Here is a 24,442-nt window from a genome sequence, read left to right on the forward strand (position 1 = left end):
GTGAGGTATGGTGTGTGAGGTATGGTGTATGAAGTATGGTGTATGAGGTATGGTGTGTGAGGTATGGTGTATGAAGTATGGTGTATGAGGTATGGAGGATGTGTTGTTTCTGTTTATTTGTGTTTGTTTTTTGCATTGTAGTTTACACTTACATATTTTTTTAATTTACAAGGTGGAATCCCATGTAGTAAGGGGCTACAGTCCATTACGGATTACAAAGGAAGACCCAGCTGTGATCTACCTAACGTTACCTCTCTACTCAATTCATACTTTGACAAAAACAACACCAAGCTGTGCACGAGGGCCCCCGCTGCCACAGAGGACTGGGTGATCTCGCTCTCCGAGGCCGACATGAGTGAGGCTTTTAGTCTGGTAAACAGTTGCAGGGCCGGGAAGGTATTCCAAGGTTGCATTCTCAGAGCATGGACAGAAAACGACAACTCTCTGTTCTAACTCAGGAGGAGACACGACAACTCTCTCGGTTCTAACTCAGGAGGAGACATGACAACTCTCTCTGTTCTAACTCAGGAGACATGACAACTCTCTCTGTTCTAACTCAGGAGACATGACAACTCTCTCTGTTCTAACTCAGGAGACATGACAACTCTCTCTGTTCTAACTCAGGAGGAGACACGACAACTCTCTCTGTTCTAACTCAGGAGGAGACACGACAATTCTGTTCTAACTCAGGAGGAGACACGACAACTCTCTCTGTTCTAACTCAGGAGGAGACACGACAACTCTCTCTGTTCTAACTCAGGAGGAGACACGACAACTCTCTCTGTTCTAACTCAGGAGGAGACACGACAACTCTCTCTGTTCTAACTCAGGAGGAGACATGACAACTCTCTCTGTTCTAACTCAGGAGACATGACAACTCTCTCTGTTCTAACTCAGGAGACATGACAACTCTCTCTGTTCTAACTCAGGAGGAGACACAACAACTCTCTCAGTTCTAACTCAGGAGGAGACACGACAATTCTGTTCTAACTCAGGAGGAGACACGACAACTCTCTCTGTTCTAACTCAGGAGGAGACACGACAACTCTCTCTGTTCTAACTCAGGAGGAGACATGACAACTCTCTGTTCTAACTCAGGAGGAGACATGACAACTCTCTCTGTTCTAACTCAGGAGGAGACACGACAACTCTCTATGTTCTAACTCAGGAGGAGACATGACAACTCTCTGTTCTAACTCAGGAGGAGACATGACAACTCTCTCTGTTCTAACTCAGGAGGAGACACAACAACTCTCTCTGTTCTAACTCAGGAGGAGACACAACAACTCTCTCTGTTCTAACTCAGGAGGAGACACAACAACTCTCTCTGTTCTAACTCAGGAGGAGACACAACAACTCTCTCTGTTCTAACTCAGGAGGAGACACAACAACTCTCTCTGTTCTAACTCAGGAGGAGACACAACAACTCTCTCTGTTCTAACTCAGGAGGAGACACAACAACTCTCTCTGTTCTAACTCAGGAGGAGACATGACAACTATCTCTGTTCTAACTCAGGAGGAGACACGACAACTCTCTCTGTTCTAACTCAGGAGGAGACACAACAACTCTCTCTGTTCTAACTCAGGAGGAGACACAACAACTCTCTCTGTTCTAACTCAGGAGGAGACACGACAACTCTCTCTGTTCTAACTCAGGAGGAGACACGACAACTCTCTCTGTTCTAACTCAGGAGGAGACACAACAACTCTCTCTGTTCTAACTCAGGAGGAGACACGACAACTCTCTCTGTTCTAACTCAGGAGGAGACACAACAACTCTCTCTGTTCTAACTCAGGAGGAGACACGACAACTCTCTCTGTTCTAACTCAGGAGGAGACACGACAACTCTCTCTGTTCTAACTCAGGAGGAGACACGACAACTCTCTCTGTTCTAACTCAGGAGGAGACACGACAACTCTCTCTGTTCTAACTCAGGAGGAGACATGACAACTCTCTCTGTTCTAACTCAGGAGGAGACACAACAACTCTCTCTGTTCTAACTCAGGAGGAGACACGACAACTCTCTCTGTTCTAACTCAGGAGGAGACACGACAACTCTCTCTGTTCTAACTCAGGAGGAGGTGATGTTCAGGAGGAGTCATGATAACAACTCTCTCTGTATGGTTCTTCTGGATGGCAGAAAGACAGAGAGCATGCAGGATGTGTGAAGTGAAACAGCACCAGTTTCACACATCCTGTTACTTACAGGTGCTGGGTACAACAAGTAAAGTCATGAAATAAATTGGTGGATGGGTCGAGACTCACAATGTAGCAGGGCTCAGTAGAACCTTTACACACTGTGTGTGTGTGTGTGTGCACAGATGGGCTGAGACTCACGATGTAGCAGGGCTCGTTCTCCACAGTGCAGAAGGGTTTGTGTGTGTGTGTGTACAGATGGGCTGAGACTCACGATGTAGCAGGGCTCGCAGTAGGCCTTCTTCTCCACAGCGTAGAAGGGTTTACCGCGCAGCCTGCCACTGCAGGTCATGCAGATGAAGCAGTCCACGTGGAAGACCTGGTCCATGGCGGTACAGCCGGTACCCTCACCCACCACATTATCCCCACAGCTGGCACACCGCCCTGGGGTAGAGGAGGAGAGGAGATGGGGGGGTTAGAGAGGAGATGGGGGGTCTGACTGTCTAGTCTTACTGCTATACGTGTTACAGTACATGTTTTGAGCTGAAAGAGAGCTGGTTTTGAGCTGAAAGAGACCTGGTTTTGAGCTGAAAGAGACCTGGTTTAGAGCTGAAAGAGACCTGGTTTAGAGCTGAAAGAGACCTGGTTTTGAGCAGAAAGAGACACTACAGTGAACGATAGTGAAGGTATGGAAGTGCCCTGCACAGAGAAAGTGTTTCCTTATCGTGAATCGAGAGAGAGACAATCAGAAACCGTTTTATGTTCTAACTTTCCTTACGAACCAGTTACTTTGTGATCACTAGCTTACGTCCTTAATCAAAGGGCCTTCAGAGGCCTCATATAAAGATGACAGACTTCAGAACACTTCAACAGAGACTGGAGCAGATAGATTGGGCTGCAGAAACTCAACACCAGTCCCCCTCGCTACTCTCAAAGTAATGGGCTTTATCAACGATAAAGAGAGAATCATGAAAGACAACTCTTGTCTTCTTTTCGTCCTACGATCCTGGTATCAACCCCTTGATTAGAACAGATCGGATCTAACAGATCCACTGCAACTATTGATCTGTAATCAAGTGTGTGATGAAGTAAGGCCAAAGTCAAAAAGGAACCAGACACCAAGAACACTTCATATCCAGGGCCTGATAACATCTCGAGGGAAAGTCTAGAAGTTGTTTCTTTATATCAACGGTTGAAAGGGCCAAAGTGAATCGGAGGGCCGACATCTGAAGACATAGGATGGTCTTGGCTGGAGAGGGGAGAGGGGGGTGGGACGGGAGCATCATTTTCTAGCTATTTCAGATGGCACGGTATCGTTGTCTATTGCTATCACTAATATTATTGACCATCCTGTTATAGCTTCAATGGACATACCGTAGATCTGTACTTAATAAACTGAGAGAAAAAAAAACAACGATGTATAATTGAGTCAAATGAAATGAAATGTGACACTCCCTTTTTTACACTAAACCCTGATGTTCATGGATAAGGACGGGATTAATTGAGGACATTTTATATTTTAAAACCTCTACATCACATAAGTGTGACAGAGTGACAGCATCGATTAGAAAAAGTCAAACAGTCCTTTAATGTTTTAATGATAAAGAGACCAAAACTTCAGAGTCTCGTCTTGTCTTTGTGTTTTGAGGGCAAAGTAGTGAGCCGATATTAATGCTTCAGAAAGAGCTAGATTGCAGTTTTTTGTAGGACAGGGCATTTGGATAAATTTAATTGACTTGAAGATATCTTTAATTGAGTTTAAGATGTGAATGTAAAGTTTATCTTCGACTCAATTAATGACACTAGCAATTTAATTAGCGATATCTTACAATAATGCAGGTTTTAGAAAATATATCTTACAATGTTTTCTTTTTTACACACATCTAAAGACAGATATAATCTTTGCGGCAAAGAAAAAAGACAGAAGACAGTGTGATATTGTGTTGAAGAAATGAAACTTTAGTTTGTGTAGTATCTTTTCTTGTTTTTGCTTTGTCTAAGTCTGATTTGGTGTTGACTGACTGTCTGACTGACTGACTGACTGACTGTCTGACTGACTGTTTGACTGACTGTCTGGCTGACTGACTGACTGACTGACTGACTGTCTGACTGACTGACTGTTTGACTGACTGACTGACTGACTGTCTGACTGACTGACTGTCTGACTGACTGTTTGACTGACTGTCTGGCTGATTGTCTGGCTGGCTGACTGACTGACTGACTGTTTGACTGGCTGACTGTTTGACTGACTGACTGTCTGACTGACTGTTTGACTGACTGTCTGGCTGATTGTCTGGCTAGCTGACTGACTGACTGACTGTTTGACTGACTGACTGACTGTCTGTCTGTCTGTCTGTCTGACGGACTGTCTGTCTGACTGTTTGATTGACTGACTGTTTGACTGACTGTCTGACTGACTGTCTGATTGACTGTCTGACTGTCTGATTGACTCACTGTTTGACTGACTGTCTGATTGACTGACTGACTGACTGTTTGACTGTCTGATTGACTGAATGTTTGACTGTCTGATTGACTGATTGACTGTCTGACTGACTGTCTGATTGACTGACTGTTTGACTGACTGTCTGACTGACTGTATGGCTGTCTGATTGACTGACTGTTTGACTGTCTGATTGACTGACTGTTTGACTGACTGTCTGACTGTCTGATTAACTGAATATTTGACTGACTGTCTGATTGACTGACTGACTGTCTGATTGACTGTCTGATTGACTGACTGTCTGACTGACTGTCTGACTGACTGACTGACCGACTGTCTAATTGACTGTCTGTCTGACTGATTGTTTGACTGACTGTTTGACTGTTTGACTGACTGTTTTTACTGTCTGATTGACTGTTTGACTGTAGTCTCTGGGATGTAGTCTCTGTGATGTAGTCTCTGGGATAGTCTCTAGCATGTAGTCTCAGTGATGTATTCTCTGGGATAGTCTCAGTGATGTAGTATCTGGGATAGTCTCTAGCATGTAGTCTCAGTGATGTAGTCTCTGGGATAGTCTCTAGCATGTAGTCTCAGTGATGTAGTCTCTGGCATGTAGTCTAGGATGTAGTCTAGGATGTAGTCTAGGATGTAGTCTAGGATGTAGTCTGGGATGTAGTCTAGGATGTAGTCTAGGATGTAGTCTAGGATGTAGTCTAGGATGTAGTCTGGGATGTAGTCTAGGATGTAGTCTAGGATGTAGTCTAGGATGTAGTCTGGGATGTAGTCTAGGATGTAGTCTAGGATGTAGTCTAGGATGTAGTCTAGGATGTAGTCTAGGATGTAGTCTGGGTAAGCGACCCATGAGCCACTGTGGCCCTTTATGATGAGTTCCGGTTCTTTGTGGCCCCACCCCCATTAAAGATGTCCATCCCTGCTCAAGGATATCAGAGGACGTTCACTCCTCAGAAGATCACTACTCTCTAAACTATTGTTATAAATCCTAAAACACCCTTTAAACAAACAGACCCAGCTATCTGGTTTCATCTGGTTCCACCAGCCTTCTATCTGCATCTCACTTCCTGACACACACACACACACACACACCTCATTTACAGAGGCTGTGTTACCTACTGTACGCTATGAGAACGCTACGGGAGAGAGATTAAACAAACTAGCGATGGCGCGTCTCGGGGGGATGTGTGGGTGTCAATGGAATCACAGACTGGTAATCACTTCAGAGAGCCAGAGGGATGGAGAGAGAGGGGGAGATGGAGAGAAAGACAGAGAGGGCAGAGAGAGAGAGAGAGAGACAGAGAGAGAGACAGAGTTAGAGACAGAGAGAGAGACAGAGAGAGAGACCGACAGAGAGAGACAGAGAGAGAGAGAGAGAGTTAGAGACAGAGAGAGAGACAGAGTTAGAGACAGAGAGAGAGAGAAAGAGACCGAGTGAGAGAGAGAGAGAGAGAGAGAGAGAGAGAGAGAGAGAGAGAGAGAGAGAGAGACCGAGAGACAGAGGGAGAAAGAGACCGAGAGAGAGAGAGAGAGAGAGAGAGAGAGAGAGAGAGAGAGAGAGAGAGAGAGAGAGAGAGAGAGAGAGAGAGCGAGAGAGAGAGAGAAAGAGAAAGAGAGACATAGCCCACTGGGCTCCCACTTTAAACAGCCAACGTGTCCCACTGGGCTCCCACTTTAAACAGCCAACGTGTCCCACTGGGCTCCCACTTTAAACAGCCAACGTGTCCCACTGGGCTCCCACTTTAAACAGCCAACGTGTCCCACTGGGCTCCCACTTTAAACAGCCAACGTGTCCCACTGGGCTCCCACTTTAAACAGCCAACGTGTCCCACTGGGCTCCCACTTTAAACAGCCAACGTGTCCCACTGGGCTCCCACTTTAAACAGCCAACGTGTCCCACTGGGCTCCCACTTTAAACAGCCAAAGTGTCCCACTGGGCTCCCACTTTAAACAGCCAACGTGTCCCACAGGTCTCCCACTTTAAACAGCCAACGTGTCCCACTGGGCTCCCACTTTAAACAGCCAACGTGTCCCACTGGGCTCCCACTGGGCTCCCACTTTAAACAGCCAACGTGTCCCACTTTAAACAGCCAACGTGTCCCACAGGGCTCCCACTTTAAACAGCCAACGTGTCCCACTGGGCTCCCACTTTAAACAGCCAACGTGTCCCACAGGGCTCCCACTGGGCTCCCACTTTAAACAGCCAACGTGTCCCACTGGGCTCCCACTTTAAACAGCCAACGTGTCCCACTTTAAACAGCCAACGTGTCCCACAGGGCTCCCACTTTAAACAGCCAACGTGTCCCACAGGGCTCCCACTTTAAACAGCCAACGTGTCCCACTGGGCTCCCACTGGGCTCCCACTTTAAACAGCCAACGTGTCCCACAGGGCTCCCACTGGGCTCCCACTGGGCTCCCACTTTAAACAGCCAACGTGTCCCACTGGGCTCCCACTTTAAACAGCCAACGTGTCCCACTGGGCTCCCACTGGGCTCCCACTTTAAACAGCCAACGTGTCCCACTGGGCTCCCACTTTAAACAGCCAACGTGTCCCACTGGGCTCCCACTTTAAACAGCCAACGTGTCCCACTGGGCTCCCACTTTAAACAGCCAACGTGTCCCACTGGGCTCCCACTTTAAACAGCCAACGTGTCCCACTGGGCTCCCACTTTAAACAGCCAACGTGTCCCACTGGGCTCCCACTTTAACCAGCCAACGTGTCCCACAGGGCTCCCACTTTAAACAGCCAACGTGTCCCACTGGGCTCCCACTTTAAACAGCCAACGTGGCCCACTGGGCTCCCACTGGGCTCCCACTTTAAACAGCCAACGTGTCCCACTTTAAACAGCCAACGTGTCCCACAGGGCTCCCACTTTAAACAGCCAACGTGTCCCACTGGGCTCCCACTTTAAACAGCCAACGTGTCCCACAGGGCTCCCACTGGGCTCCCACTTTAAACAGCCAACGTGTCCCACTGGGCTCCCACTTTAAACAGCCAACGTGTCCCACTTTAAACAGCCAACGTGTCCCACAGGGCTCCCACTTTAAACAGCCAACGTGTCCCACAGGGCTCCCACTTTAAACAGCCAACGTGTCCCACAGGGCTCCCACTGGGCTCCCACTTTAAACAGCCAACGTGTCCCACTGGGCTCCCACTTTAAACAGCCAACGTGTCCCACTTTAAACAGCCAACGTGTCCCACAGGGCTCCCACTTTAAACAGCCAACGTGTCCCACAGGGCTCCCACTTTAAACAGCCAACGTGTCCCACAGGGCTCCCACTTTAAACAGCCAACGTGTCCCACTGGGCTCCCACTTTAAACAGCCAACGTGTCCCACAGGGCTCCCACTTTAAACAGCCAACGTGTCCCACAGGGCTCCCACTTTAAACAGCCAACGTGTCCCACAGGGCTCCCACTGGGCTCCCACTTTAAACAGCCAACGTGTCCCACTGGGCTCCCACTTTAAACAGCCAACGTGTCCCACTTTAAACAGCCAACGTGTCCCACAGGGCTCCCACTTTAAACAGCCAACGTGTCCCACAGGGCTCCCACTTTAAACAGCCAACGTGTCCCACAGGGCTCCCACTTTAAACAGCCAACGTGTCCCACTGGGCTCCCACTGGGCTCCCACTTTAAACAGACAACGTGTCCCACAGGGCTCCCACTGGGCTCCCACTTTAAACAGCCAACGTGTCCCACTGGGCTCCCACTTTAAACAGCCAACGTGTCCCACTTTAAACAGCCAACGTGTCCCACAGGGCTCCCACTTTAAACAGCCAACGTGTCCCACAGGGCTCCCACTTTAAACAGCCAACGTGTCCCACTGGGCTCCCACTGGGCTCCCACTTTAAACAGACAACGTGTCCCACAGGGCTCCCACTGGGCTCCCACTTTAAACAGCCAACGTGTCCCACTGGGCTCCCACTTTAAACAGCCAACGTGTCCCACTTTAAACAGCCAACGTGTCCCACAGGGCTCCCACTTTAAACAGCCAACGTGTCCCACAGGGCTCCCACTTTAAACAGCCAACGTGTCCCACAGGGCTCCCACTTTAAACAGCCAACGTGTCCCACTGGGCTCCCACTTTAAACAGACAACGTGTCCCACAGGGCTCCCACTGGGCTCCCACTTTAAACAGCCAACGTGTCCCACAGGGCTCCCACTGGGCTCCCACTTTAAACAGCCAACGTGTCCCACAGGGCTCCCACTGGGCTCCCACTTCAAACAGCCAACGTGTCCCACAGGGCTCCCACTGGGCTCCCACTTTAAACAGCCAACGTGTCCCACAGGGCTCCCACTGGGCTCCCACTTTAAACAGCCAACGTGTCCCACTGGGCTCCCACTTTAAACAGCCAACGTGTCCCACTTTAAACAGCCAACGTGTCCCACAGGGCTCCCACTTTAAACAGCCAACGTGTCCCACAGGGCTCCCACTTTAAACAGCCAACGTGTCCCACAGGGCTCCCACTTTAAACAGCCAACGTGTCCCACAGGGCTCCCACTTTAAACAGCCAACGTGTCCCACTGGGCTCCCACTGGGCTCCCACTTTAAACAGACAACGTGTCCCACAGGGCTCCCACTGGGCTCCCACTGGGCTCCCACTTTAAACAGCCAACGTGTCCCACAGGGCTCCCACTGGGCTCCCACTTTAAACAGCCAACGTGTCCCACAGGGCTCCCACTGGGCTCCCACTTTAAACAGCCAACGTGTCCCACAGGGCTCCCACTGGGCTCCCACTTTAAACAGCCAACGTGTCCCACAGGGCTCCCACTGGGCTCCCACTTTAAACAGCCAACGTGTCCCACAGGGCTCCCACTTTAAACAGCCAACGTGTCCCACAGGGCTCCCACTTTAAACAGCCAACGTGTCCCACTGGGCTCCCACTTTAAACAGCCAACGTGTCCCACAGGGCTCCCACTGGGCTCCCACTTTAAACAGCCAACGTGTCCCACAGGGCTCCCACTGGGCTCCCACTGGGCTCCCACTTTAAACAGCCAAAGTGTCCCACAGGGCTCCCACTGGGCTCCCACTTTAAACAGCCAACGTGTCCCACTGGGCTCCCACTTTAAACAGCCAACGTGTCCCACAGGGCTCCCACTTTAAACAGCCAACGTGTCCCACAGGGCTCCCACTTTAAACAGCCAACGTGTCCCACTGGGCTCCCACTGGGCTCCCGCTTTAAACAGCCAACGTGTCCCACAGGGCTCCCACTGGGCTCCCACTGGGCTCCCACTTTAAACAGCCAACGTGTCCCACTGGGCTCCCACTGGGCTCCCACTTTAAACAGCCAACGTGTCCCACTGGGCTCCCACTGGGCTCCCACTTTAAACAGCCAACGTGTCCCACTGGGCTCCCACTTTAAACATCCAACGTGTCCCACTGGGCTCCCACTTTAAACAGCCAACGTGTCCCACTGGGCTCCCACTTTAAACAGCCAACGTGTCCCACTGGGCTCCCACTTTAAACAGCCAAAGTGTCCCACTGGGCTCCCACTTTAAACAGCCAACGTGTCCCACAGGTCTCCCACTTTAAACAGCCAACGTGTCCCACTGGGCTCCCACTTTAAACAGCCAACGTGTCCCACTGGGCTCCCACTGGGCTCCCACTTTAAACAGCCAACGTGTCCCACTTTAAACAGCCAACGTGTCCCACAGGGCTCCCACTTTAAACAGCCAACGTGTCCCACTGGGCTCCCACTTTAAACAGCCAACGTGTCCCACAGGGCTCCCACTGGGCTCCCACTTTAAACAGCCAACGTGTCCCACTGGGCTCCCACTTTAAACAGCCAACGTGTCCCACTTTAAACAGCCAACGTGTCCCACAGGGCTCCCACTTTAAACAGCCAACGTGTCCCACAGGGCTCCCACTTTAAACAGCCAACGTGTCCCACTGGGCTCCCACTGGGCTCCCACTTTAAACAGCCAACGTGTCCCACAGGGCTCCCACTGGGCTCCCACTTTAAACAGCCAACGTGTCCCACTGGGCTCCCACTGGGCTCCCACTTTAAACAGCCAACGTGTCCCACTGGGCTCCCACTGGGCTCCCACTTTAAACAGCCAACGTGTCCCACTGGGCTCCCACTTTAAACAGCCAACGTGTCCCACTGGGCTCCCACTTTAAACAGCCAACGTGTCCCACTGGGCTCCCACTTTAAACAGCCAACGTGTCCCACTGGGCTCCCACTTTAAACAGCCAACGTGTCCCACTGGGCTCCCACTTTAAACAGCCAACGTGTCCCACTGGGCTCCCACTTTAAACAGCCAACGTGTCCCACAGGGCTCCCACTTTAAACAGCCAACGTGTCCCACTGGGCTCCCACTTTAAACAGCCAACGTGGCCCACTGGGCTCCCACTGGGCTCCCACTTTAAACAGCCAACGTGTCCCACTTTAAACAGCCAACGTGTCCCACAGGGCTCCCACTTTAAACAGCCAACGTGTCCCACTGGGCTCCCACTTTAAACAGCCAACGTGTCCCACAGGGCTCCCACTGGGCTCCCACTTTAAACAGCCAACGTGTCCCACTGGGCTCCCACTTTAAACAGCCAACGTGTCCCACTTTAAACAGCCAACGTGTCCCACAGGGCTCCCACTTTAAACAGCCAACGTGTCCCACAGGGCTCCCACTTTAAACAGCCAACGTGTCCCACAGGGCTCCCACTGGGCTCCCACTTTAAACAGCCAACGTGTCCCACTGGGCTCCCACTTTAAACAGCCAACGTGTCCCACTTTAAACAGCCAACGTGTCCCACAGGGCTCCCACTTTAAACAGCCAACGTGTCCCACAGGGCTCCCACTTTAAACAGCCAACGTGTCCCACAGGGCTCCCACTTTAAACAGCCAACGTGTCCCACTGGGCTCCCACTTTAAACAGCCAACGTGTCCCACAGGGCTCCCACTGGGCTCCCACTTTAAACAGCCAACGTGTCCCACTGGGCTCCCACTTTAAACAGCCAACGTGTCCCACTTTAAACAGCCAACGTGTCCCACAGGGCTCCCACTTTAAACAGCCAACGTGTCCCACAGGGCTCCCACTTTAAACAGCCAACGTGTCCCACAGGGCTCCCACTGGGCTCCCACTTTAAACAGCCAACGTGTCCCACTGGGCTCCCACTTTAAACAGCCAACGTGTCCCACTTTAAACAGCCAACGTGTCCCACAGGGCTCCCACTTTAAACAGCCAACGTGTCCCACAGGGCTCCCACTTTAAACAGCCAACGTGTCCCACAGGGCTCCCACTTTAAACAGCCAACGTGTCCCACTGGGCTCCCACTGGGCTCCCACTTTAAACAGACAACGTGTCCCACAGGGCTCCCACTGGGCTCCCACTTTAAACAGCCAACGTGTCCCACTGGGCTCCCACTTTAAACAGCCAACGTGTCCCACTTTAAACAGCCAACGTGTCCCACAGGGCTCCCACTTTAAACAGCCAACGTGTCCCACAGGAATCCCACTTTAAACAGCCAACGTGTCCCACAGGGCTCCCACTTTAAACAGCCAACGTGTCCCACTGGGCTCCCACTGGGCTCCCACTTTAAACAGACAACGTGTCCCAAAGGGCTCCCACTGGGCTCCCACTTTAAACAGCCAACGTGTCCCACAGGGCTCCCACTGGGCTCCCACTTTAAACAGCCAACGTGTCCCACAGGGCTCCCACTGGGCTCCCACTTCAAACAGCCAACGTGTCCCACAGGGCTCCCACTGGGCTCCCACTTTAAACAGCCAACGTGTCCCACAGGGCTCCCACTGGGCTCCCACTTTAAACAGCCAACGTGTCCCACTGGGCTCCCACTTTAAACAGCCAACGTGTCCCACTTTAAACAGCCAACGTGTCCCACAGGGCTCCCACTTTAAACAGCCAACGTGTCCCACAGGGCTCCCACTTTAAACAGCCAACGTGTCCCACAGGGCTCCCACTTTAAACAGCCAACGTGTCCCACAGGGCTCCCACTTTAAACAGCCAACGTGTCCCACTGGGCTCCCACTTTAAACAGACAACGTGTCCCACAGGGCTCCCACTGGGCTCCCACTGGGCTCCCACTTTAAACAGCCAACGTGTCCCACAGGGCTCCCACTGGGCTCCCACTTTAAACAGCCAACGTGTCCCACAGGGCTCCCACTGGGCTCCCACTTTAAACAGCCAACGTGTCCCACAGGGCTCCCACTGGGCTCCCACTTTAAACAGCCAACGTGTCCCACAGGGCTCCCACTGGGCTCCCACTTTAAACAGCCAACGTGTCCCACAGGGCTCCCACTTTAAACAGCCAACGTGTCCCACAGGGCTCCCACTTTAAACAGCCAACGTGTCCCACTGGGCTCCCACTTTAAACAGCCAACGTGTCCCACAGGGCTCCCACTGGGCTCCCACTTTAAACAGCCAACGTGTCCCACAGGGCTCCCACTGGGCTCCCACTGGGCTCCCACTTTAAACAGCCAACGTGTCCCACAGGGCTCCCACTGGGCTCCCACTTTAAACAGCCAACGTGTCCCACTGGTCTCCCACTTTAAACAGCCAACGTGTCCCACTTTAAACAGCCAACGTGTCCCACAGGGCTCCCACTTTAAACAGCCAAAGTGTCCCACAGGGCTCCCACTTTAAACAGCCAACGTGTCCCACAGGGCTCCCACTTTAAACAGCCAACGTGTCCCACTGGGCTCCCACTGGGCTCCCACTTTAAACAGACAACGTGTCCCACAGGGCTCCCACTGGGCTCCCACTGGGCTCCCACTTTAAACAGCCAACGTGTCCCACAGGGCTCCCACTGGGCTCCCACTTTAAACAGCCAACGTGTCCCACAGGGCTCCCACTGGGCTCCCACTTTAAACAGCCAACGTGTTCCACAGTGCTCCCACTGGGCTCCCACTTTAAACAGCCAACGTGTCCCACAGGGCTCCCACTTTAAACAGCCAACGTGTCCCACAGGGCTCCCACTGGGCTCCCACTTTAAACAGCCAACGTGTCCCACTGGGCTCCCACTTTAAACAGCCAACGTGTCCCACTTTAAACAGCCAACGTGTCCCACAGGGCTCCCACTTTAAACAGCCAACGTGTCCCACAGGGCTCCCACTTTAAACAGCCAACGTGTCCCACAGGGCTCCCACTTTAAACAGCCAACGTGTCCCACTGGGCTCCCACTTTAAACAGCCAACGTGTCCCACAGGGCTCCCACTGGGCTCCCACTTTAAACAGCCAACGTGTCCCACTGGGCTCCCACTTTAAACAGCCAACGTGTCCCACTTTAAACAGCCAACGTGTCCCACAGGGCTCCCACTTTAAACAGCCAACGTGTCCCACAGGGCTCCCACTTTAAACAGCCAACGTGTCCCACAGGGCTCCCACTGGGCTCCCACTTTAAACAGCCAACGTGTCCCACTGGGCTCCCACTTTAAACAGCCAACGTGTCCCACTTTAAACAGCCAACGTGTCCCACAGGGCTCCCACTTTAAACAGCCAACGTGTCCCACAGGGCTCCCACTTTAATCAGCCAACGTGTCCCACAGGGCTCCCACTTTAAACAGCCAACGTGTCCCACTGGGCTCCCACTGGGCTCCCACTTTAAACAGACAACGTGTCCCACAGGGCTCCCACTGGGCTCCCACTTTAAACAGCCAACGTGTCCCACTGGGCTCCCACTTTAAACAGCCAACGTGTCCCACTTTAAACAGCCAACGTGTCCCACAGGGCTCCCACTTTAAACAGCCAACGTGTCCCACAGGAATCCCACTTTAAACAGCCAACGTGTCCCACAGGGCTCCCACTTTAAACAGCCAACGTGTCCCACTGGGCTCCCACTGGGCTCCCACTTTAAACAGACAACGTGTCCCACAGGGCTCCCACTGGGCTCCCACTTTAAACAGCCAACGTGTCCCACAGGGCTCCCACTGGGCTCCCACTTTAAACAGCCAACGTGTCCCACAGGGCTCCCACTGGGCTCCCACTTCAAACAGCCAACGTGTCCCACAGGGCTCCCACTGGGCTCCCACTTTAAACAGCCAACGTGTCCCACAGGGCTCCCACTGGGCTCCCACTTTAAACAGCCAACGTGTCCCACTGGGCTCCCACTTTAAACAGCCAACGTGTCCCACTTTAAACAGCCAACGTGTCCCACAGGGCTCCCACTTTAAACAGCCAACGTGTCCCACAGGGCTCCCACTTTAAACAGCCAACGTGTCCCACAGGGCTCCCACTTTAAACAGCCAACGTGTCCCACAGGGCTCCCACTTTAAACAGCCAACGTGTCCCACTGGGCTCCCACTTTAAACAGACAACGTGTCCCACAGGGCTCCCACTGGGCTCCCACTGGGCTCCCACTTTAAACAGCCAACGTGTCCCACAGGGCTCCCACTGGGCTCCCACTTTAAACAGCCAACGTGTCCCACAGGGCTCCCACTGGGCTCCCACTTTAAACAGCCAACGTGTCCCACAGGGCTCCCACTGGGCTCCCACTTTAAACAGCCAACGTGTCCCACAGGGCTCCCACTGGGCTCCCACTTTAAACAGCCAACGTGTCCCACAGGGCTCCCACTTTAAACAGCCAACGTGTCCCACAGGGCTCCCACTTTAAACAGCCAACGTGTCCCACTGGGCTCCCACTTTAAACAGCCAACGTGTCCCACAGGGCTCCCACTGGGCTCCCACTTTAAACAGCCAACGTGTCCCACAGGGCTCCCACTGGGCTCCCACTGGGCTCCCACTTTAAACAGCCAACGTGTCCCACAGGGCTCCCACTGGGCTCCCACTTTAAACAGCCAACGTGTCCCACTGGGCTCCCACTTTAAACAGCCAACGTGTCCCACTTTAAACAGCCAACGTGTCCCACAGGGCTCCCACTTTAAACAGCCAAAGTGTCCCACAGGGCTCCCACTTTAAACAGCCAACGTGTCCCACAGGGCTCCCACTTTAAACAGCCAACGTGTCCCACAGGGCTCCCACTTTAAACAGCCAACGTGTCCCACTGGGCTCCCACTGGGCTCCCACTTTAAACAGACAACGTGTCCCACAGGGCTCCCACTGGGCTCCCACTGGGCTCCCACTTTAAACAGCCAACGTGTCCCACAGGGCTCCCACTGGGCTCCCACTTTAAACAGCCAACGTGTCCCACAGGGCTCCCACTGGGCTCCCACTTTAAACAGCCAACGTGTCCCACAGTGCTCCCACTGGGCTCCCACTTTAAACAGCCAACGTGTCCCACTGGGCTCCCACTGGGCTCCCACTTTAAACAGCCAACGTGTCCCACAGGGCTCCCACTGGGCTCCCACTTTAAACAGCCAACGTGTCCCACAGGGCTCCCACTTTAAACAGCCAACGTGTCCCACAGGGCTCCCACTTTAAACAGCCAACGTGTCCCACAGGGCTCCCACTTTAAACAGCCAACGTGTCCCACAGGGCTCCCACTTTAAACAGCCAACGTGTCCCACTGGGCTCCCACTTTAAACAGCCAGAAGGAAACCTTGCGGAAATCCTTTTCCTTTTGGTGGCTCGTGATCGCTAGGGCCCTGAGGAGCTATTTCCGTGTGTGTGTGTGTGAGTGCATGCTGTGCACAGTCATACACACATATAAACACATACACTGAGTGTACAAAACATTAGGAACACCTCCCTAATATTGAGTTGCACCCCCCTTTTGCCCTCAGAACAGCCTCAATTCATCGGGTCATGGGACTCTACAAGATGCTGGTCCATGTTGACTCCAATGCTTCTCATATTTGTGTCAAGTTGGCTGGATGTCCTTTGGGCGGAGGGACCATTCTCGATACACACGGGAAACTGTTGAGTTCTTGGCACAAACCGGTGCGCCTGTCTTGCCCATTCACCCTCTGACTGGCACACGTACACAATCCATATCTCAATTTTCTCAAGTCCAAAAAAAATCCTTCTTCAACCCATCTCCTCCCCTTCATCTTTCACCTGGATTCATCTAAGCTGTGTTCGAACACCTATACTGACATACTGTATACTACATACTTAATGAGTATATACAGTTGAAGTGGGAAATTTACATACACTTAGGTTGGAGTCATTAAAACTCGTTTTTCAACCACTTCACAAATTTCTTGTTAACAAACTATAGTTTTGGCAAGTCGGTTAGGACATCTACTTTGTGCATGACACAAGTCATTTTTTGTATTTACAGACATATTATTTGACTTAACTGTATCACAATTCCAGCGGGTCAGAAGTTTACATACACTAAGTTGACTGTGCCTTTAAACAGCTTGGAAAATTCCAGAAAATTATATCATGGCTTTAGAAACTTCTGATAGGCTAACTGACATACTTTGAGTCAATTGGAGGTGTAGCTGTGGATGTATTTCAAGGTCTACCTTTAAACTCAGTGCCTCTTTGCTTGACATCATGAGAAAATCGAAATAAATCAGCCAAGACCTCAAAAAAACTATTGTAGACCTCCACAAGTCTGGTTCATCCTTGGGAGCAATTTCCCAAACGCCTGAAGGTACCACGTTCATCTGTACAAACAATAGTACGCAAATATAAACACCATGGAACCACGCAGCCGTCATACCGCTCAGGAAGGAGACGCATTCTGTCTTCTAGAGGTGAACGTAGTTTGGTGCGAAAAGTGCAAATCAATCCCAGAACAACAGCAAAGGACCTTGTGAAGATGCTGGAGGAAACAGGTACAAAACTATCTATATCCACAGTAAAACGAGTCCTATATTGACATAACCTAAAAGGCCACTCAGCAAGGAAGAAGCCACTGCTCCAAAACTACCATAAAAAGCCAGACTACGGTTTGCAACTGCACATGGGGACAAACATCGTACTTTTTGGAGAAATGTCCTCTGGTCTGATGAAAGAAAAATAAAACTGTTTGGCCATAATGACCATCGTTATGTTTGGAGGAAAAAGGGGGAGGCATAAAAGCCAAAGAACACCATCCCAAACGGGAAGCACAGGGGTGGCAGCATCATGTTGTGGGCGTGCTGTGCTGCAGGAGGGACTGGTGTACTTCACAAAATAGATGGCGTCATTAGGGAGGAAAATGATGTGGATATATTGAAGCAACAACTCAAGACATCAGTCAGGAAGGACAACAGATGGCTTAAGGATGCCTTAAGGACAACAAAGTCAAGGTATTGGAGTCACAAAGCCCTGACCTCAATCCTATAGAACATTTGTGGGCAGAACTGAAGAAGTGTGTGCAAGCAAGGAGGCCTACAAACCTGACTCAGTTACACCATCTCTGTCAGGAGGAATGGGCCAAAATTCATCCAAATAATTGTGGGAAGCTTGTGGAAGGCAACCCGAAACGTTTGACCCAAATAAACAATTTAAAGGCAATGCTACCAAATACGAATTGAGTGTATATAAACTTCTGACCCGTTGGGAATGTGATGAAAGAAATAAAAGCTGAAATAAATCACTCTCTACTATTATTCTGACATTTCACATTCTTAAAATAAAGTGGTGATCCTAACTTACCTAAGACAGGGAATTTTTACTAGGATTGAATGTCAGGAATTGTGAATAACTGAGTTTAAATGTATTTGGCTAAGGTGTATGTAAACTTCTGACTTCAACAGTCTACACCTGTTCTGAAAGGCCCCAGAGTCTGCAACACCACCACGCAAGGGGCACCACCAAGCAAGGAGCACCACCAAGCAAGGAGCACCACCAAGCAAGGAGCACCACCAAGCAAGGAGCACCACCAAGCAAGGGGCACCACCAAGCAAGGAGCACCACCAAGCAAGGAGCACCACCAAGCAAGGAGCACCACCAAGCAAGGAGCACCACCAAGCAAGGGGCACCACCAAGCAAGGGGCACCACCAAGCAAGGGGAACCACCAAGCAAGGAGCACCACCAAGCAAGGAGCACCACCAAGCAAGGAGCACCACCAAGCAAGCGGCACCATGAAAACCAAGGAGCTCTCCCAACAGGTCAGGGACACAGTTGTGGAGATGAACAGATCAGGGTTGGGTTATAAAAAAATATCAGAAACTTTGAACGTTCCACTGAGCACCATTAAATATATTATTAAAAAATTGAAAGAATATGGCACCACAACAAACCTGCCAAGACAGGGCTGCCCACCAAAACTCACTGACCAGGCAAGGAGGGCATTCATCAGAGAGGAAACAAAGAGACCCAAAGATAACCCTGAAGCAGCTGCAAAGCTCCACGGAGGAGATTGGAGTATCTGTCCACAGGACCACATTAAGCCGTACACTCCACAGAGCTGGGCTTTATGGAAGAATGGCCAGAATAAAAGCCATTGGTTAAAGAAAAAAATAAGCAAACACGTTTGGTGTTCACCAAAAGACATGTGGGAGACTCCCCAAACACATGGAAGAAGGTACTCTGGACAGATGAGACTAAAATTGAGCTTTTGGGCCATCAAGCTAAAAAATAGGAAACATGCCAAGGGGGCTGAATATTTTCGCAAGCCACTGTCCCTACATCCCTCCCCTCTCCTCTCCTCTCCTCTCCTCTCCTAACAACTAGTGTCCCTCCCTCCCTCCCCTCTCCTCTCCTAACGACTAGTGTAATCCCTACATCCCTCCTTCCCTACATCCCTCCTTCCCTACATCCCTCCTTCCATACATATTTAAGCTGCCAGTTAATGAGGACTTGTGAGGCGTCTGTTTCTCAAACTAGACACTGTACTTGTTCTCTTGCTCAGTTGTGCACCGGGGCCTCCCACTCCTCTTTCTATTCTGGTTAGAGTCTGTTTGCGCTGTTCATTAATCCATATGCATCGTATGTCAAATATAAACATATTCCACAAGTATTTCCACTTTGTTGTGTAAAAGTCACGTTGACAATAAATAAAGCTTGAGGCCTTGCAAGTTGATGATCCTCCAGTTTCACAGGATAAAGCGTAAAACAATCCTAGAAAATGTGCTAATAATATAATAAGTTGCATGGACTCACTCTGTGTGGAATAGTAGTTTTTAAAATGATTTTTTGAATGACTACCTCATCTCTGTACCCTACAATTATCTGTAAGGTCCCTCAGTCCAGCAGTGAATTTCAAACACAGATTCAACCACAAATACCAGGGAGGTTTTCCAATGTCTCGCAAAGAAGGACATCTATTGGTAGATATTGAATATTCCCGAAATGTACTTCCTGTTTGCAACAAATGTACTTCCTGTTTGCAAAAAAATGTTACAAAGAAATGAACTTTATGCCCTGAATACAAATCTGAGACCGAGAGACTGAAGAACAGCTTCTATCTCAAGGCCATCAGACTGTTAAACAGCTTCTATCTCAAGGCCATCAGACTGTTAAACAGCTTCTATCTCAAGGCCATCAGACTGGTAAACAGCTTCTATCTCAAGGCCATCAGACTGTTAAACAGCTTCTATCTCAAGGCCATCAGACTGGTAAGGCCATCACTAACACAGAGAGACTGAAGAACAGCTTCTATCTCAAGGCCATCAGACTGTTAAACAGCTTCTATCTCAAGGCCATCAGACTGGTAAACAGCTTATATCTCAAGGCCATCAGACTGGTAAACAGCTTCTATCTCAAGGCCATCAGACTGTTAAACAGCCATCACTAACTCAGAGAGACTGAAGAACAGCTTCTATCTCAAGGCCATCAGACTGGTAAACAGCAATCACTAGCTCAGAGAGGTTGCTGCCTACATTGAGACACAATCACTGGCCACTTTAATAAATGGATCACTAGTCACTTTAAATAATGCCACTTTAAATAATGCCACTTTAATAATGTTTACATATCTTACATTACTCATATCACATGTATATACTGTATTTTATACCATCTACTGCACCTTGCCGATGCCGCTCGGCCATCGCTCATCCATATATTTATATGTACATATTCTCAATCACACCTTTAGATTTGTGTGTGTTAGGTAGTTGTTGTGGAATTGTTAGATTACTTGTTAGATGTTACTGCACTGTCGGAACTAGAAGCACAAGCATTTCGCTACACTCGCATTAACATCTGCTAACCATGTGTATGTGACCAATACAATTTGATTTGATTTTGATTTATGTTTGGGGATAAATCCAATACAACACATTACTGAGTACCACATTCCATATTTTCAAGCGTAGTGGTGGCTGCATCATGTTATGGGTATGGCTGTATCATGTTATGGGTATGGCTGTATCATGTTATTGGTATGGCTGTATCATGTTATGGGTATGGCTGTATCATGTTATGGGTATGGCTGCATCATGTTATGGGTATGGCTGTATCATGTTATGGGTATGGCTGCATCATGTTATGGGTATGGCTGTATCATGTTATGGGTATGGCTGTATCATGTTATGGGTATGGCTGCATCATGTTATGGGAATGGCTGTATCATGTAATGGGTATGGCTGTATCATGTAATGGGTATGGCTGTATCATGTAATGGGTATGGCTGTATCATGTTATGGGTATGGCTGCATCATGTTATGGCTGTATCATGTTATGGTATGGCTGCATCATATTATGGCTGTATAATGTTATGGGTATGGCTGCATCATGTTATGGGTATGGCTGCATCATGTTATGGGTATGGCTGCATCATGTTATGGGTATGGCTGCATCATGTTATGGCTGTATCATGTTATGGGTATGGCTGCATCATATTATGGCTGTATAATGTTATGGGTATGGCTGCATCATGTTATGGGTATGGCTGCATCATATTATGGGTATGGCTGCATCATATTATGGGTATGGCTGCATCGTGTTATGGGTATGGCTGTATCATGTTATGGGTATGGCTGTATCATATTATGGGTATGGCTGCATCATATTATGGCTGCATCATGTTATGGGTATGGCTGTATCATATTATGGGTATGGCTGCATCATGTTTTGGGTATGGCTGTATCATGTTATGGCTGCATCATGTTATGGGTATGGCTGTATCATGTTATGGGTATGGCTGCATCATATTATGGCTGCATCATGTTATGGGTATGGCTGTATCATATTATGGGTATGGCTACATCATGTTATGGCTGTATCATGTTATGGGTATGGCTGTATCATATTATGGGTATGGCTGCATCATATTATGGCTGTATCTGGGTATGGCTGCATCATGTTATGGGTATGGCTGTATCATGTTATGGGTATGGCTGCATCATATTATGGCTGTATCATGTTATGGGTATGGCTGTATCATATTATGGGTATGGCTGCATCATATTATGGCTGCATCATGTTATGGGTATGGCTGTATCATATTATGGGTATGGCTGCATCATGTTATGGGTATGGCTGTATCATGTTATGGCTGCATCATGTTATGGGTATGGCTGTATCATGTTATGGGTTTGGCTGCATCATATTATGGCTGCATCATGTTATGGGTATGGCTGTATCATATTATGGGTATGGCTGCATCATGTTATGGGTATGGCTGTATCATGTTATGGCTGCATCATGTTATGAGTATGGCTGTATCATGTTATGGGTATGGCTGCATCATGTTATGGGTATGGCTGCATCATGTTATGGGTATGGCTGCATCATGTTATGGTATGGCTGTATCATGTTATGGGTATGGCTGTATCATGTTATGGGTATGGCTGTATCATGTTATGGGTATGGCTGCATCATGTTATGGGTATGGCTGTATCATGTTATGGTTATGGCTGCATCATGTTATGGGTATGGCTGTATCATGTTATGGGTATGGCTGTATCATGTTATGGGTATGGCTGCATCATGTTATGGGTATGGCTGTATCATGTAATGGGTATGGCTGTATCATGTAATGGGTATGGCTGTATCATGTAATGGGTATGGCTGTATCATGTTATGGGTATGGCTGCATCATGTTATGGGTATGGCTGCATCATGTTATGGGTATGGCTGCATCATGTTATGGGTATGGCTGCATCATGTTATGGCTGTATCATGTTATGGGTATGGCTGCATCATATTATGGCTGTATAATGTTATGGGTATGGCTGCATCATGTTATGGGTATGGCTGCATCATATTATGGGTATGGCTGCATCATATTATGGGTATGGCTGCATCGTGTCATGGGTATGGCTGTATCATGTTATGGGTATGGCTGTATCATATTATGGGTATGGCTGCATCATATTATGGCTGCATCATGTTATGGCTATGGCTGTATCATATTATGGGTATGGCTGCATCATGTTTTGGGTATGGCTGTATCATGTTATGGCTGCATCATGTTATGGGTATGGCTGTATCATGTTATGGGTATGGCTGCATCATATTATGGCTGCATCATGTTATGGGTATGGCTGTATCATATTATGGGTATGGCTACATAATGTTATGGCTGTATCATGTTATGGGTATGGCTGTATCATATTATGGGTATGGCTGCATCATATTATGGCTGTATCTGGGTATGGCTGCATCATGTTATGGGTATGGCTGTATCATGTTATGGGTATGGCTGCATCATATTATGGCTGTTTCATGTTATGGCTGTATCATATTATGGGTATGGCTGCATCATATTATGGCTGCATCATGTTATGGGTATGGCTGTATCATATTATGGGTATGGCTGCATCATGTTATGGGTATGGCTGTATCATGTTATGGCTGCATCATGTTATGGGTATGGCTGTATCATGTTATGGGTTTGGCTGAATCATATTATGGCTGCATCATGTTATGGGTATGGCTGTATCATATCATGGGTATGGCTGCATCATATTATGGGTATGGCTGTATCCTGTTATGGCTGCATCATGTTATGTGTATGGCTGTATCATGTTATGGGTATGGCTGCATCATGTTATGGGTATGGCTGCATCATGTTATGGGTATGGCTGCATCATGTTATGGGTATGGCTGCATCATGTTATGGCTGTATCATGTTATGGCTGTATCATGTTATGGGTATGGCTGCATCATGTTATGGGTATGGCTGTATCATGTTATGGGTATGGCTGCATCATGTTATGGCTGCATCATGTTATGGGTATGGCTGCATCATGTTATGGGTATGGCTGTATCATGTTATGGCTGCATCATGTTATGGGTATGGCTGCATCATGTTATGGGTATGGCTGTATCATGTTATGGCTGCATCATGTAATGGGTATGGCTGCATCATGTTATGGGTATGGCTGTATCATGTTATGGCTGCATCATGTTATGGGTATGGCTGTATCATATTATGGGTATGGCTGCATCATATTATGGCTGTATCTGGGTATGGCTGCATCATGTTATGGGTATGGCTGTATCATGTTATGGGTATGGCTGCATCATATTATGGCTGTTTCATGTTATGGGTATGGCTGTATCATATTATGGGTATGGCTGCATCATATTATGGCTGCATCATGTTATGGGTATGGCTGTATCATATTATGGGTATGGCTGCATCATGTTATGGGTATGGCTGTATCATGTTATGGCTGCATCATGTTATGGGTATGGCTGTATCATGTTATGGGTTTGGCTGAATCATATTATGGCTGCATCATGTTATGGGTATGGCTGTATCATATTATGGGTATGGCTGCATCATGTTATGGGTATGGCTGTATCCTGTTATGGCTGCATCATGTTATGTGTATGGCTGTATCATGTTATGGGTATGGCTGCATCATGTTATGGGTATGGCTGCATCATGTTATGGGTATGGCTGCATCATGTTATGGGTATGGCTGCATCATGTTATGGCTGTATCATGTTATGGGTATGGCTGTATCATGTTATGGCTGTATCATGTTATGGGTATGGCTGCATCATGTTATGGGTATGGCTGTATCATGTTATGGGTATGGCTGCATCATGTTATGGGTATGGCTGCATCATGTTATGGCTGCATCATGTTATGGGTATGGCTGCATCATGTTATGGGTATGGCTGTATCATGTTATGGCTGCATCATGTTATGGGTATGGCTGC

General features: G+C 49.0%; 1 protein-coding gene across 4 annotated transcripts in view; it reads right to left on the reverse strand.

Annotated features, from left to right (window-relative positions):
* Window positions 1–24,442, reverse strand: part of LOC110518923 (LIM domain containing preferred translocation partner in lipoma) — a 501,674-nt gene that overhangs the window by 107,102 nt on the left and 370,130 nt on the right. For all 4 annotated transcript variants that reach the window (XM_036980981.1, XM_036981022.1, XM_036980905.1 and 1 more), the window contains one exon: window positions 2,412–2,581. In XM_036980981.1, coding sequence (XP_036836876.1) covers window positions 2,412–2,581 — 170 coding nt within the window. The remainder of the gene's footprint in view (window positions 1–2,411; window positions 2,582–24,442) is intronic.

The sequence above is a fragment of the Oncorhynchus mykiss genome, chromosome 1, assembly GCF_013265735.2.
Source record: "Oncorhynchus mykiss isolate Arlee chromosome 1, USDA_OmykA_1.1, whole genome shotgun sequence".
NCBI classification, from domain to species: Eukaryota; Metazoa; Chordata; class Actinopteri; order Salmoniformes; family Salmonidae; genus Oncorhynchus; species Oncorhynchus mykiss.